Source organism: Hippocampus bargibanti, linkage group LG17, assembly GCF_051943395.1.
Source record: "Hippocampus bargibanti isolate YZ-2025 linkage group LG17, ASM5194339v1, whole genome shotgun sequence".
NCBI lineage: Eukaryota > Metazoa > Chordata > Actinopteri > Syngnathiformes > Syngnathidae > Hippocampus > Hippocampus bargibanti.
Window position 1 is genome coordinate 10,837,739 of NC_142750.1, and position 15,367 is coordinate 10,853,105.

General features: G+C 41.3%; 1 protein-coding gene across 1 annotated transcript in view; it reads right to left on the minus strand.

Annotated features, from left to right (window-relative positions):
* Nucleotides 1-15,265, minus strand: part of slc38a12 (solute carrier family 38 member 12) — a 28,311-nt gene extending 13,046 nt beyond the window's left edge. The window contains exons 1-8 of the mRNA XM_089019181.1: nt 15,079-15,265; nt 14,687-14,747; nt 14,284-14,405; nt 14,026-14,107; nt 13,852-13,945; nt 13,325-13,408; nt 8,988-9,087; nt 8,025-8,121 (exon numbers count right to left, since the gene is read on the minus strand). Of these exons, the coding sequence (XP_088875307.1) occupies nt 8,025-8,121; nt 8,988-9,087; nt 13,325-13,408; nt 13,852-13,945; nt 14,026-14,107; nt 14,284-14,405; nt 14,687-14,731 (624 nt within the window). The 5' untranslated portion in view covers nt 14,732-14,747; nt 15,079-15,265. The remainder of the gene's footprint in view (nt 1-8,024; nt 8,122-8,987; nt 9,088-13,324; nt 13,409-13,851; nt 13,946-14,025; nt 14,108-14,283; nt 14,406-14,686; nt 14,748-15,078) is intronic.
* Nucleotides 15,266-15,367: the final 102 nt, after the last annotated feature.

Here is a 15,367-nt window from a genome sequence, read left to right on the forward strand (position 1 = left end):
CCTGTGAAAAATATTCTTTTACACCCCAAAATGTTTATTTTTGGGGGAAGAAAATGTACATTTTACATAAAACAAGTTTTATAAAAAAACTTATGAGGTAATGTATTTTTAAGGAGTAATTAGGAGAAAAATGCAACTTTATGGAAATAATTGTGATAAATGTCATCTTACAAGAAAGCATTTTTATTGAGAGAAAAAAAATTGTGAGGTGAAAAAGTTTTTTTTAAAAGAAAATGAGAAATTTTGGCAATTAAAAATAACTAATATATATATATATTTTTAATTTTTCACATTTCAAAAGCACCATGGCAAGTTGTGAAAATTTGGTTTTGGGGGGGAAAAAAAAACAAAACGGCTACTCATGCAATGCTTGGTGCGTCCCAGCCTGTTTAAGTGGCACGATGGAAACTGAAATCCTGGGAAAAGATCACCTCGGGGTCGCGGTGGTGGGCCGGCTCGCTGGGTCAACGCAGCGCCGGCAGAAGAGAACCATGAATAATTCTGCTGCTTCGTTAATAAAGACGATCCATCGGAATTTTAACATTGCGCTGATGATTAAATCATGAAAAAAAACGCTTGACCCAGGAAGTGGGATCATTTCCTCTGAGAAATCTGCTTTGAAATGGAAACAAATGGAGGAATGGATTGAGTTATTCAATAATGTCTTTTTGTGTTTCAATCGCCTGTCACTCATTTGTGAGTTGACCTTGAACTCTCTCCTCCCCCCCGTGGCTCAAACAAGTTTGACACAGTGCGATTATCTACATCAAGCCATCTGTACACCGGATGCCCCCTTGCAACGCTCGGCTGCACCGCGCCTCGACGTCAAACGACTTCTTCCATTCAACTCTGCCTTCTGCTGTTTAAACGTGCCGCAGATGTTGTATTGCCTGTCAAGGTCAAGCGCACAAGGTGTAATGATGCTGCATCAGAGGCTTGTGGAACATTAAACGTGTGTACACGAGTTCCATGTTCTATGGGAGGAGGGCGTAACTGTTGATGGGATGCATGTTTTATTTCAGCAAGTGGTTGCACTGAATTAAATCATCTGGATCCAGGTGCAATTTTTAACTTAAGGAAGGGGTGGCAAAATATTTTTTTTGCAGCGAGCCACATTCTCCTTACCGTTTCCTGTTGAGGGACATTAATGTTTCATCCATCCAATCCATATATTACAGAGTGAACAAAAAAAATAAATGAATAATTAGTTTTCAAATGTGAAGTCAAGAATACTGACTGTTATTGTGGTTTTATATACGACAATTTGAAATGTTGGTTCAGACTTTGGCAAGTGTCATGGCACTTGACATGCTTGATTTGCTTTCGCGGGCCGAATAAAATGATGTGGCAGGCCAGATTTGGCCCCCGGGCCTTAACTTTGACACTAGCAACTAAAAGGACAACCGACGCCTCCGGCCAAGTTGTGTCCATAATTTGTAAAATAACTTCAAATGACTTCTACTGAGCGTATTTTACAAAGATTCCACCGCATATCGCTATATTTTACGTTTTAAGATCCGCACTGAATATTCAGCAAGTCTTGTTTTCGACTTGATGACGATCCCCTACGTGATGTCATAATTGGAACGCCCCTGACCGAGAAACCGACACAATGCATTTTGCGGTACTATGTTTGGTCTGAAAACTTTGTGTTGATCCGTGTTGATGGCGAAATTAGAAGGAAAACACACGAATAACGCTATGGTCAATCATTGTGTGTGTCATGCATATTAGCATATTTGACAATAAAGCTGACTTTGACTTTTTTTGACTTTTGACTTTGATATTCGCGGACACAAATTTCCAGCAGACAAATCAGCCCATTTCCAACGGAGCTTGGGCGCCATCTTGTGCATTTTCTTGGCTGCTACATTGCTGTCATTGATGGCTCGAATTGATATGGGAGGACTCCTTTAATCGATTGCAAGCATTTATGCTTTCCTCTTCAGAACTATTTGAATCATATTCATAACTGGATAAGAAACAAGAAAGCATCTTCTCCGAATCTGAACTCCGTGAGCCCATTGTTTTGTTTCTTGAGCAAGGCAAGACGACTTGACGTGACGTCACGAACTGGGGGCGGGACTTTCTGAAAATCCCCAGTTTCGACCTGATTTGTGGCAGATTTTGTACATTTTAAGTCATTTTTATTGGTGTTTTGCATTTTACTAAAAATATCAGGCTGTGTGTTTTGGGTATTTTAGATACTATAAAACGTTTTTCTGATGTCAGTTAGGAAACAAAAAAATGGTCTCGGTCGTCCTTTAAACTCTGATATCCATTGGTAGTAAATGATGTTAAAACCTCTCTTCATCTTGCCTCTTGCTTGAGGCATCCTCAACTTAAAAGTGCAACCACTTAATAAATTTTCAATTGAAACTTTTCAGCAAGGGATTTAAGAAAAGTTTATCATTAAATATGAAGGGAGTAACCTACATGCTACACACAAACACACATGCACACACACGTAGGCGTGCACAAACACACACACGCGCGCACACACACACAATATTAGCATATTTGACAATAAAGCTGACTTTGACTTTGACTTTGACACACATACACACCATTAAATATAATGTTAAATCATTGGCTGCCAATGCCGATGTAGTGGTGGTCAGACCTCTGGCAATGTTTTTCCCTCCCACGAGGGGGCAGCGTTTGCCTTTTGTAAAGCCACACCCACTTGTACCTAACATAACTCCAGACTCGTATAATAATAATATTCAACTATTTTTTTTCCTGTGAAAGAAGAGAGTCTAAGGTTTCTTTCGCTGCATTGAATGTTTATGTAGTCCTAAAACTCAATATTCTGTAGGTCCTGCAATTTGAGTGAAAATGACAAAAGCCATGGCACTGGAGTGGACACATTTTTGCACATTGTCTGGCAGTGAATGAGTTAATATGGGTTATACATAAATAGGGAGGATTAGAGGTGAACATGCATAAAATATTATGGAAATGCATTAAATGAAATCATTCATTTGATGTATGGTTCCGTCCCACAATAGACAAACTATGTAAAACGATGACTAAGTATTTCTTGCAGGCCTACAACCCATGTCTCAATATTAATATGGTGTATACTTTATGTGTTATATTCAAGGGTCAAACACATAAATACAGGGCATTAAAATGCATACAGTAGACATTAATTATGATTTCAATATACTAGAGTCAAACACATTTACACGACCTTAACACACACACAGACACACACATGTACTATCAACAGGACAAAGGCAGCAAGTGTGTGGTCAAGATCGAAAATGGCGGCTTATGCACAGAATGAAGGTCAATGAGGCTCAATGGAATAAAACATTTAGCAGTGAGTTCATCAATCAACGGTGCCGTGTCCAGGGGTAGTGTCGGGGTGGGAGGTGGTTGGGGGTGGGGGAAAGTTTAAAATTAACTTTACCCCAGCATGTAGGACAGCAGCCGCACGATGTAAATGGAAATATTTACATGGAGGTAAGCTGCCAAAAACGCGGCGTCAGCATAAAGTGCATATAGTGCATTGATTCCAATCCACCCTCCAACGCACCCCCCTTACCCAGGGGGCCATAAATCCAGCTTTAAAGTGGCGCAAGACGGGCCACGTCGCCATCCACTTGGCGAGCAAAATGCGCCAAAGGCAGGGGACAAACTAGGACGTGCCAGGGTTTAATTGGAGACTTAGCTAGCGCCCCGCCACTCCCACACTGAAACATACCACCACCCGCGTCTTAATCTTTGCAATCATTGCGGCACTAAAGAGGCCGAGATCAACGGCGGACGGTATAGTTACGCAAGCGCCTCGTGCCACATTCGGGCTGTGCTGCCTCGGTGGAATCAATCAGCGCAGAAAATCACAGCCAATTTATCCTCTTAGCGGCTTCTCGGGCACTTCTGTATGGAACGCTTAGCTAACGAGGTCCAACAAAATACAAGGATCCAAAATGTTGTTTCAATGCTGCACAGCAAAAGATTGGTGACGGAACGTCACAATGATCTGTACGAAACTTAGCAAGCAACAGAAGACGCTAATAAAAATGATCAGCGGAACATCTCAAATGAAAATATCACTTATAAAATGCATCAATAAATTGGACTTGACATGATCAATGGGGTGTTTGAAGAGGAGGGGAAATGAGAAGCTCAAGTTCAGCCAGAGGGCAGCAACCAAAGACATCAAAGTGTCTATTAAGTGATTTGAAAATTAACAATTTGAATGAAAAATGACCACCAAATTCTCATCTCAACCTTTTTGGGAAAGTGACTTTTTTTTTTTAATCAAGACCACGAGGACAAATCGTCAGCGCTGCTGGCGAACAAAGCGTGTAACAACACATACTGGTCGAACAAACCCCAACCTGAGTGAGAGGAAGAAGTTAACAAAGCAGTGGCATGATGACTGACAACATTAAACATCCTCTAAAAAGCCAAAAATTTATGGCCAGGACGCCGGTGTCGTCGTCTCCTTTTTACTCGGGTCCTTAATAAACCAGGATGCTTTTATGTTCGTCGCATTCATCGTCGGCTCGTGTTCTCGGTCTGATTGTTAAACATTAACGCGGCAGCAGAAGGCTCATTTACATTTCGCCCGAAGCCCGCCGTTTGACTTATGATTTATTCTTGCCGTTTGGTGTCCCCTTCAACGGCGCCGCCATATTTCTCATTTAATAAGCCATAAATCAGACGCAGACTCATTCAGGCCAGCGTAGATTAGCAAGAATTACGGACACTTTTATGTCAGTGAGATGTTGAAATATATTCAATTTTTAGTCGCCCAGGGAGAAAATTTAATTGCCCCCAGAGCCTGTTTTATTTAGCAACATGAAAATTGGTAGACACACCTATCATATAGCATATGGGGCGATTGTGCTTTTTTGCGCCTTTAATGGGCAGCATTTTCACTGCGGAAAGGTAGGTGCTATTGGGCAGTCTGCGGCTGGATGGATGCATTGCATGAGGAGCCCGCGATGAGAAGAAAGGAGCAGCAGCGCACAGCGCCGATGCGTATGTGGGATGGCCGCAGCTTGGAATTGAAGCGGATTTATGTGGGTAAGAAGAAGTGAGACATTCTCTGTTCGTCAATGGATGATACAGCTTCATGTTTATTTTCAACAATTAGCCTGTGGCAGACGTGCAGATTTCACGATGGCATCCCTGATCCACTGGTGAAAAGGATGCCTTGATCCTCTACTAGAATTGATTCATACAACAAAGAGGGTGGAGAAAGTGCTTAAGATTGAATGACTGTCTGTCTTTTGTGTTGTGCCACGCTTTGAAAGACACAGGAAGTCGGCCATTTTGCTTTTTTTTCCAGGTGTCCTTCAAAGACAAACTTGCAACGTAATTTGTTTTAATGCTGGCATCAAAAATGTGTCAGTCAGTCTGCGACATCAACGAAACCATCGCTGGACTGCTTCACGGCTCAGAACGACTCACCAACTATTGGCCCCTTTAACTCGTGTTTGCTTTCAACATTTAGCCTGTAGCAGATGTGCAAATTCTACCATGACGTACATGATCCACTGTGAAAAAGGACACTTTGATCTTCTCCTCTTTCATCTAGAACTGCTTCATGTAACAAAGAGGGTACAGAACGTGCTTAAGAATGAATAACTGTGTCTTTGTGTTGTCATATTATTATTATTATTTTTTTTTGTTATTTTGATTTCAAGACGGCGCCGCGAGAGTGGCTGCCTTTCCAGCAGCTCATGTATTTTGTTTTTCTACTTCTTTCATTCCTTTCATCTTCCTTCCATAACTTTGCTGCTGCAAAACGTAAATTTCTCCACTGCGAGACTAATAAAGGTACATCCAATCCAATCCAACTAATTCACTGCCAGACGATGTGCAAAAATGTGTCCACTCCAGTGCCAGGGTTTTTGTCATTTTCACTCAAAATGCAGGACCCACAGAATATTGAGTTTTAGGACTACATTAACATTCAGTACATCATTAGAAACCTTAGACTATCTTCTTTAATCAGAAAAAAAATAGTTAATTCCTAAATTATATCGGTCTGGAGGTATCCGAGATTGAAATGGGGGTGGCTGTCCAAAATACAATACAATGGTGTTCGTCCTCTTTGACAAGAGATGACCATCTTCACTAGTGGTGCAGATGACTCGCGCGAGAGTTTGATTAAAGTGAAGGAGAGTTGCGCAATGTCGTCCGCCTCACTCTCTCATCCCAGCCCATCTGAATCCAGGGGCAAGACAGAGTCAAGATGGGTGGAGATGGGTCGAGATGCCGTGGATGACCACAGTGTTCTACATGTCTCACTGTGACCTACTTGAGCTCCAGAACGCTTTGCTGGGCCCACCTTCATGCCCGTTGGACCAGTCTCGTGGTTTCCTCCACGCAATCCGCGTGGATTCAGGGTGATGAAGCTTTTCATGGATTTTTCTCCACACATCTATTTGCTGGGCCCACCTTCATGCCCGTTGAACCAGTCTAGTTGTTTCCTCCACGTAATCTTCTGGGTCCAGGCTTTACATGCGTAGGTAGACAGGCCCTACAATAACCTACTGTCTATGTGGCATGCTCACTTAGACAGGGAGACTCGTGGTGGCTGGGATGCCTAACCCCATCACAGATCAAACAGACCTGCCACTGCCACAATATAATACATACTAGAAGTCCAAGATGGCGCCCGAGTAGGCAGCCGTCATGAGCCTTGCTTTTTTTTTGGTTGTTTTTGTCTTGTTTTGTGTTTTCTTTTGCCACTTTGTGTTGTTGTGCGTCGTGTGGAACGGATATGGATTGTTTTTCAGCATTTTTGACCACGACAGTACAGTTTTTGAATGGGAGGAATGTCAGTGCTATTCGACTGTCATCCCTGGACAGCTCTGGGGCCATTGTGCTTTTTTGTGCCTATAATGGGCAGCATCTTCACAGCCCCGCTTTGTTCAGCGGAAAGGTCGGTGCTGTTGGACAGTATGCGGCTGAATGGATGCATGGCTTGAGGAGCCCGCGATAAGAAGAAAGGAGCGTCAGCGCAGAGCGCCGATGCGTATGTGGAACTGTTGCGGATTGGAATTGAAGCAGATTTATGTGGGACAGGAGATGTGAGACAATCTTTTCGTCAATGGATGCTACAGCTGCGTGTTTGCTTTCAACATTTAGCTTGTAGTCGACGTGCACGTTCCACAATGATGTCCCTGATCCACTGGCTAATAAAGGCAAAGCCAATACTTGTTGATTTACATAGCACTTTAACAAAACTACAGCTGTAACAAAGTGCTAACATGAACAAAAGTCAAATGCTGCCCACTCGTGGAAAGGAAAAACATTGCCAGATCGGCACCCCCGTGAGAAAAAACAAATTCACACAAGGAATGGCGCTCTGCGTCATGCTTGTCAATTCCCGAATAAATTTGGGAATGTCAGCAAATGTGTTCAAGACTGAAGGTCATCAAGACCTTGTCAATCTCAACATGGATTCAGGGCGAGGAAGCTTTTCATGGATTTTTCCCGCCCCCATCACCCTCCACACGTCTATTTGCCGATAGGAGTGGTCAATTATTTAAACTGGTCATTGGGCAGTCTGGCGAGCCTCTTCAGGCCACCACACTTTGACGTGAAGGTGAGGAACGAGATGTTGGAGGGGGTTGGGGGTTTTTTTCACGCTAGTAAAAGAGTGCTGGATGGCTCAACAAAGCTCAGTCGGTCGTGAATTATTTTACTCACAGGTAACAAAGTTAAGGCTTGGTTGCCAGATCTGGCCCGCCACATCATTTTATATGGCCCGCGATAGCAAATTAAGCATGGCAATTTCCATGATGCATGCTGAAAATATGTAGCAAAATATCACAAATAAATAAATATAAATAATAATAATATATTTTATTTCTAAGCACCTTTCAAAATTCTCAAGGACACTTTACAGTTACGGTGACATTTATTTTTCTGCGGTTGAGCAGCGGCAGCCATTCGCGCCAGCGTTCACTCAACCCAGAAGTAACAAGAAAGAAATACATGAATAGGTATGATAAATAAATATATAAAGAAGGCACTGAAAAGCAACAACTTACCAGAAAGACTCTGTAGGCATCTTTCCTGGTCACCGAGCCCCAGCATGCGTCGGTGTCGTTGTACTTCACAGCTCCTGCGCTGCATGAATGGTTCCCGCTGAAGAAATCAACACAATCACGTTTATTTAAATACAAATTAAACTGAAAGATTGTATTCAAACCATGAAGTAGATGCTTTTTTTGAATAGATGTCTTTTTTATTTTGTATTAATTTTTGTATGCTTTTCCAAATGCAATTTTGTTTGAGCTACTTCTTTGTTCTCATTTTGACAACATTACTGTACTGTATATGTGTCATAAGTGCCTTGCACGCTGGGTCCGAGAGGACAGTCATTTTATCATTACCATATATTTTATTTATTACCATATTTGACAATGAAGCTGACTTCGACTTTGACTTGTGTTGTTATCGCAGTCGAAGGATGGTAACCAACTTGCATCGTCCCCTAATTGGCTGCCGACAGCCAGTGTAAAGGCTCCATTTCTTTGTTTGGAGTGTATTCATTAACGAAGGACTACTTAACGACATGTATATTGTGTAGAAAGGCAATGACAATGACATTACATGTATTTTCTTTTTTCTTTCGAAGGATGAAAGAAAGATGGCACGATCCCATCACACCTTGAGAAACAACCCAAGGTGCATTTGTGCACGCGCGCCTTCATAATAAAGCATGACGGCAATAAAAACGGATGCCAGTGGACATCAGCGAGTTTCCCTGGAGCATTGGCGGTGGTGGCTTCAGCGGGCTGGTGGGGGTCAGGCATAATCAGCTCGCCATTTTTGTTTCCACAAACAGGTAAGAAAACAACAACAACAGTGTGGGATTGCCTTCCAAAATGGAGGATGAGAGCTTAGCCGGTCAAGGCGGGGTCCAGCTAATAAAATGACTTAATATGCATGTTTTATCCGGCAGTGAAAGACAACAAAGAAGCGGGAGACAGTGATCGAAGGATGCTCACCAGGCCACCTCCATGAGTGAAATGGGCACGGCTGCAGCGTAGATGGCCAAGTCACCGTACAGGTACACGATAATGCAGATGTAGAACATGTTGACACCCACTAGAAGACAGCAACGCACACAAGTACATTAATGGTCATTTCATGGAGAACATACCTTTGACAGAAGACAAAAATGGAATATTGTGAGGACGTGGCACTTGAGGATAAATAATTAATGTATATCACAGGTGTCAAAGTCAAAGCCCGAGGGGCAAATCTGGCCCACCACATCATTTTATTCGGCCGCGAAAGCAAATCAAACTTGTAAAATTCCATGATGCTTGCTAAAGTCTGAACCAAAATTTCAAATTGTCTGATGTAATGCCACAATAACAGTCAATATTCTTCACTTTAAATTTGAAAACTATTAATTTGTTGTGCGCTCCATTTGTAATATTTGGAGGGGATTAAACATTCTAATGGCTTCTCCAAATTCATAACAGCCCCCGAGAGTAAACCGTAACTACAATGTGGCCCGCCTGCTGCAAGAAATGACTGACAGCCTTGCTGTATATGCACATGCGAATGGCAAAATGGACCTTGAGAGTTTTGAAAGGCGCTTATAAATAAAATGTATTATTACAAACAATATACAAGAGTGAATGTGAGGAGCAGCTGTAACAGCGGCATTCTGAGGAGCGAAAAGAATACATAAATAGAAATTAAATGTCTGTAGACACTCAAGAAGTGGTCATTTTTTTATGAGAATGGGATATCAACTGGAGTGAACGTGAACAGCAGCAAGATTGGTCAGAGCGATAATTTTACAATACGAAAGAACTACAGTAAAAATGTTACGTTCCGCGCCATCACCTCAAGAAGTGAAATGAGTGGAAAAATACCTTATTTAAATACTCCCTCGGCATGTTTTTATAGCATTTATGGCAACCAGAAATCTAGAACCTTCTCCGCTGAGTCTGTATCTCCAATCACAATTAGCAAGCTTCACACGCCGCACTTGGCGATGAGTGATGTCCTGAGTGGTCGACGTCTTCCATCAGCGGGGTGTCAAATTGTCTGACAGCGGCAATGACAGCCTCACAGCGGCAATTTCTTTTTTTAAATTAAGTTCTCAACATCGAACGGGCCACCCCATTACATTCACACTCATTGGCTACAAAAGGCGGGATACAATCAAATGCTGTCAAAACAATAATGGGATTAAGTCAGATTTAAAATATGTTTGATAAAGCAGTTGTGCAAAAGGACCTCCTGTTTATTGAAACAACACATCGTAATCCAAACTCAAAGTTGAGGTGACATTCTGGAGACAATTATTACTTTCTTTTAAAAAAATACATAAATAAAACAATAATAAAATTAACTCAAGGTTAGTCATTTCTAATCATTCATTCAGCCCAAGTGCTTGGTCACAAATGATTCATTGTAGAATTTGCCCTCATTAACCTTCGCCTTCATGTTTATAGTCTGATGTCCCTGCTGAGAAAAGATCCAAGTGGAAAGTTTGATGAAGGTACGTTTGGGACGATTTGCAAATTAAATCTAAATGGAGCCCAGCCCCGAGGCGGCGGTCCGGCCTAGCCGCATACATACATTTTGTCCCTAAATACACACAAATAGGACACTGCTGAAAGGAAACATGACACCAGTCGACCTTGTCAACACACAAGTTGATGTAGAGGGTACAATTGTCACTACAAGGCAAGAAGGTGTTCAAACTCCACAATTACCTACTTAAAGGACAACCGACACCATTTTTTTGTTTCCTAACTGACATCAGAAAAATGTTTTATAGCATCTAAATTACACAAAACATGCAGGCTGATATTTTTAGTCAAATAACACCAATAAAAATGACTTCCCAAAATATCCCAAAACAACTTCAAAATGACCTGAAAAAGTTTCACTTTCTGAAGGTCCCGCCCCCTTGTTCGTGACGTCATGCCAGGAGGTCTTGCCTTGCTCGAGAATCAAAACAATGGCTTCAGATTCAGAGATGTTTTCTTGCTACTCATCCAGTTATGAATATGATTCAAATAGTTCTGAAGAGGAAAGCATGAATGTTTGCAATCGATTAAAGAAGTCCTCCCATATTAATTCCAGCCGTCAATGACACCAATGTAGCGTCCCAGAAAATCCACAAGATGGCGCCCAAGCTCCGTTGGAAATGGGCTGATTTGTTTGCTGTGAATTTGTGTCAGCGAGTTTCAAATAGTAGTCTTGGTGCAACACACAACGATTCACCATCGCGTTATTTATGTGTTTTCCTTTTAATTTCGCCATCAACACAGATCAACACGAAGTTTTCAGACCAAACAAAGTACCCAAAATGCATTGTGTGTCGCTTTCTCGGTCAGTGACAATACCTACCGTGACGTCACGGTAGTTATCGTCACCAACTCAAAAACAAGACTTCCTGAATATTCAGCACGAGGCTTAAAACGTAAAATATAGCTATATGCGGTGGAATCTTTGTAAAATACGCTCAGTAGAAGTCATTTGAAGCCATTTTACAAATTATGGACACAACATGCCAAGAGGCGTCGTTTGTCCTTTAACACTTCAAGTAAGTGTCCCAAATACTTTTGTGCAAAACTAGATTTTACTTCATTTTTCTTTTACTTCCTGTCTGTGTAAACGCCTCATTTTCATCCAATTTTCACTTCACTAGCTGACCTGATAAATTGAACGATTGCATTCTACTTTTTGTATTTCAATGGAAAAGGGTTGATTAAGATGCAGCTTCTACTCCAGTCCTGCAGGTGGCAGTAAAGGGCATCGCAAAGCAGATTCCAACTTCATCACACGACAGTATTTTAATTCTTCATCTAGTCTAGTGCATTCAGCCAGTATAGTAATTCGATAATAATAAAAAAAAAGGTCATTTTCCAACATCCAATTTAAATATTTCTTTTTTTTAATCACATTCCTCTGACTGACATTCTCAATTATTTTACAAACTTGGAGTTTTATTGACCACTCCACCACCCCCAAAAAGAAAAAAGAAAAAACATTTGACCAAAATTTTATTTTTCTGAGGTTGACAAAATTTCATTGGGTATACCAAAAGGTGCTCGCCTTTTTTTCTGCAGACTCTCTCATCCCAAAAGAGTATAAGTACAGACTTGTTATCGGAGGCAAGCATCTGTCACCTCGGGCGCACACATGTGCACACGCAGATATCTACTGGCGTAATCCGTTGCAATTTCGGTTTGTGTCCGAGTCCATCTGGATTAAATTGTTACTTGCCTGACACCCTTCTCTTCAGAGCGACTCGTTGCTGATTTGTTGCACTCTAAAATCGACTTGAAAGCTGTCATGTAAGCTATGAACATTTTACAAGCTGTCTGGATTGGTAAAGCAGTATGAGACTCGTTTTCACTTAAGTAATTGTCACCAACTGTACATTTGTGATTTGCATTAAGTTTGTGTTTTTTTTAATTGTTTGAGAAAATAACAGAATCATTAATTAAGTATCTTCTTTTCCTTTCGGCTTTTCCCTTTAAGGGATCGCCACAGCAAATCAATGTCCTCCATCTTTAGAGGTTTGATCCACATGTTTGTTTTGGCCAAGCTTTTAAAAAATCAAAAACATCTGATTAAAATGGATAATATTTTTAAATGAATGTTAATTATTTTGAATTTGATGTTTAAGAATAAAAATAGTATAAATTATAATTATCAAATTTACAGATCGTACTGACCTATTTAAAGGTTTAATATGGATGAGTGGATGATTTTTAAAAAATGATTAATGTATTAAAATTTTATTTTTCTCAATGTAACTTACCCATTTTCACTCTTTTTGATGTATTTATATTTTAAAATGAATGATTTAATTTTAAAAGTATTGAAAAAAATTAAATCGAACATTGCATCCTTTTTTTAAATTGAAACAATAGAGGGACTAAATAATGTAGTTAAAGTCATGCAATTAAAACATGAACATACATTTTATCTGTTTTAAAAATTGCATATTTTTTTAATGTCCTTCCGTTATAAAATATGTTACACTTGATCATGATTCCAAATGCCAAGACAACTGTGGGTGTGTTTGTTCCAATAATATAGACAACATTGCCCTTTTCCAATAAAACGACCTCTCAAGCATGTTAGTTAATAGCGCCCCCTGCTGGCTGGAAAGCATACGTCCATGCATACGTGTGTGTGCAAGTGTGAGTGACTCCAACACACCACCACCGTTGATCAGGCTAACCGGGGCGCCAAAGAGATAATCACCCTCTAAGGACTGCAGTCCTTTCCAAATGACACCCCTTGTCTTTGCGGAAGGTGACCGACGGGATAGATAAAGGGACGGTGGACGCTCGGTGTTTACCTTTGTTGAAGAACATGGATGCCATCTGGCCCATCTCCACGCGCTCGTTAATGTCAAAATAGTCCATGGAACTGCCGGAACGTTCTGGGGAGTAGCACAGACATGTGAACTATAGAAGAAATATCAGCCATTATAAATCTATTGCAATTTGTTATTCATCAGTTTTTGACTAGTAATGTCTTACACTACTTCCAATTCTGGATTTGTGCCAATATTTATGTCGAATGTAATCCACAGTCTCACTTAATCCACTGCTCACTTGCTTTCGTGAAACATTGTCTGAAGCTGTCTCAATACCTCCAATAGCTCACATTTCATTTCCTCTAAGTGTCCCAATACTTTTGTTCAAACCGCACTTTTAACTGCCTGTAAGTGTCCCAAAATTTTCAGCAACAATTACGAGCAAAACGGTATGTGGTCCCTGACGATCTGCGCCCCAAAACCTTTGAACAAACTCGACCAATTAGGGAGCTGCTCGGTTGATTGACATCTCTTTGGGCCAATGCTGACCAATGTTGGACACTTACGAACTGACAAGATGGGTTTGGTCTCTGGTTCTCCTCGTCCCATTGCCACGTTGTCATCGTCCGAGTAGTCCGAGGTGGAGTCGTCGTCACGGATCTGCTGGTTCACCGACAAACGATATCGTTAATGCAAAATGTATTCCTTAAAAAATGGTGCATGAAATGAATTAGGATGACCTCGTCCTGCTCTCTCCTCTTCCATCGCAGCTGTGCGTTGGCCGCCGCCATGGCCTCAATCACGAAGGTGGTGGTCATGTAACTGGACAGTTTTAGGACACTTCATTAGGCACACCACGCACAAAATATACACTATTGTTGACACAAAATGACAATTAACGATCAAGGGATTGACAAAATGATTTGGACTACTACACATGTTGGCATAGGATGTTGAAAAATATTGAGGTGAGCGAAAGGTGTTGACATGACACTGACCTCATGAATGCCAGGAAGGAAATGAGCGCCAAACTGAGCACCCAGCCGGCTGTGGCAAAGGCTCTGGGCATGGTGAGCGCTCCCGTTCCCACAATCAGGTTGAACATGTACACGAGACCCACCTGCACAAGATAGCCATTTTGTTACTATTCTTGGTGTGTTCATTTGTTTAAGACACTTTTGTTCTTGGCCACTCAGGAAGTCATACTGTCAGGTTGCAGAGAGCTTTAATCATTCAAAGCGCAAGCCCGGTGAGAGGATGCTCTTCAGCACTTTAGCTTCCTCTTCGCATTCACATTGAGCAATCGCGGCTCCAAAGAAGTGAGTGCTCCAATGTCAAAATGGCTTTCAGAGAACAGTGAACACAGGAAGAAAAGGAATGCTTCTGGGGAAAAATACTCACAAAGGCAGAGTACGGCTCCCCCGTGTCTGTGATCCCACCTGCCATGGTTGACAAGATCTACCTGATGACGAAAGCAAAACAAAGACCAAAATAGGGGGGAGGATAACATTCAGATGACAGAAAATGGGTCCGATTTATATCCTCCCTTTCCACATCTATCCTAGTTAAGTTCTTTCTTCCTGACCACATACCTGACTTTCCATCTCGATTCTTTTTGAATACATTACGTTGTTTTAAAGTACTTGGTTACTTTTCTTCCTTTGGTAACTGTCATATTTTTACATACAATTCTAAGTTCACTGTAGCTGTGAGAAAACAACATTTAAAACAATGTATTCCTGATCAGTTCAGTGAGGTCTGCTGATTGATAAAGAAAGTAAACACTAGCTCACCTTGCAGTGTTTTGCTAGCTGGAGGTAGCCTAACAGGCTAGCATTTGGCTCAGCCGGAATAAATGTACACCGACCAGCATGCGACCTCTACGCGAAAGCAGAAACTCTCACCAGTTGCAAATGAGCCATTTGTGTGGTTCTACGCAGTGAAAAGTCGCAAAAATGACATAGAAGACAACAATCAGTGAATGTACATGGTTCGCAAGGAGTGATTCCGCTTTGGACTTTCAAAATAAGTAAAAAGCGGACAGTTTTCCATGGCATAGCTCTTACTTTGAATAACACGTAA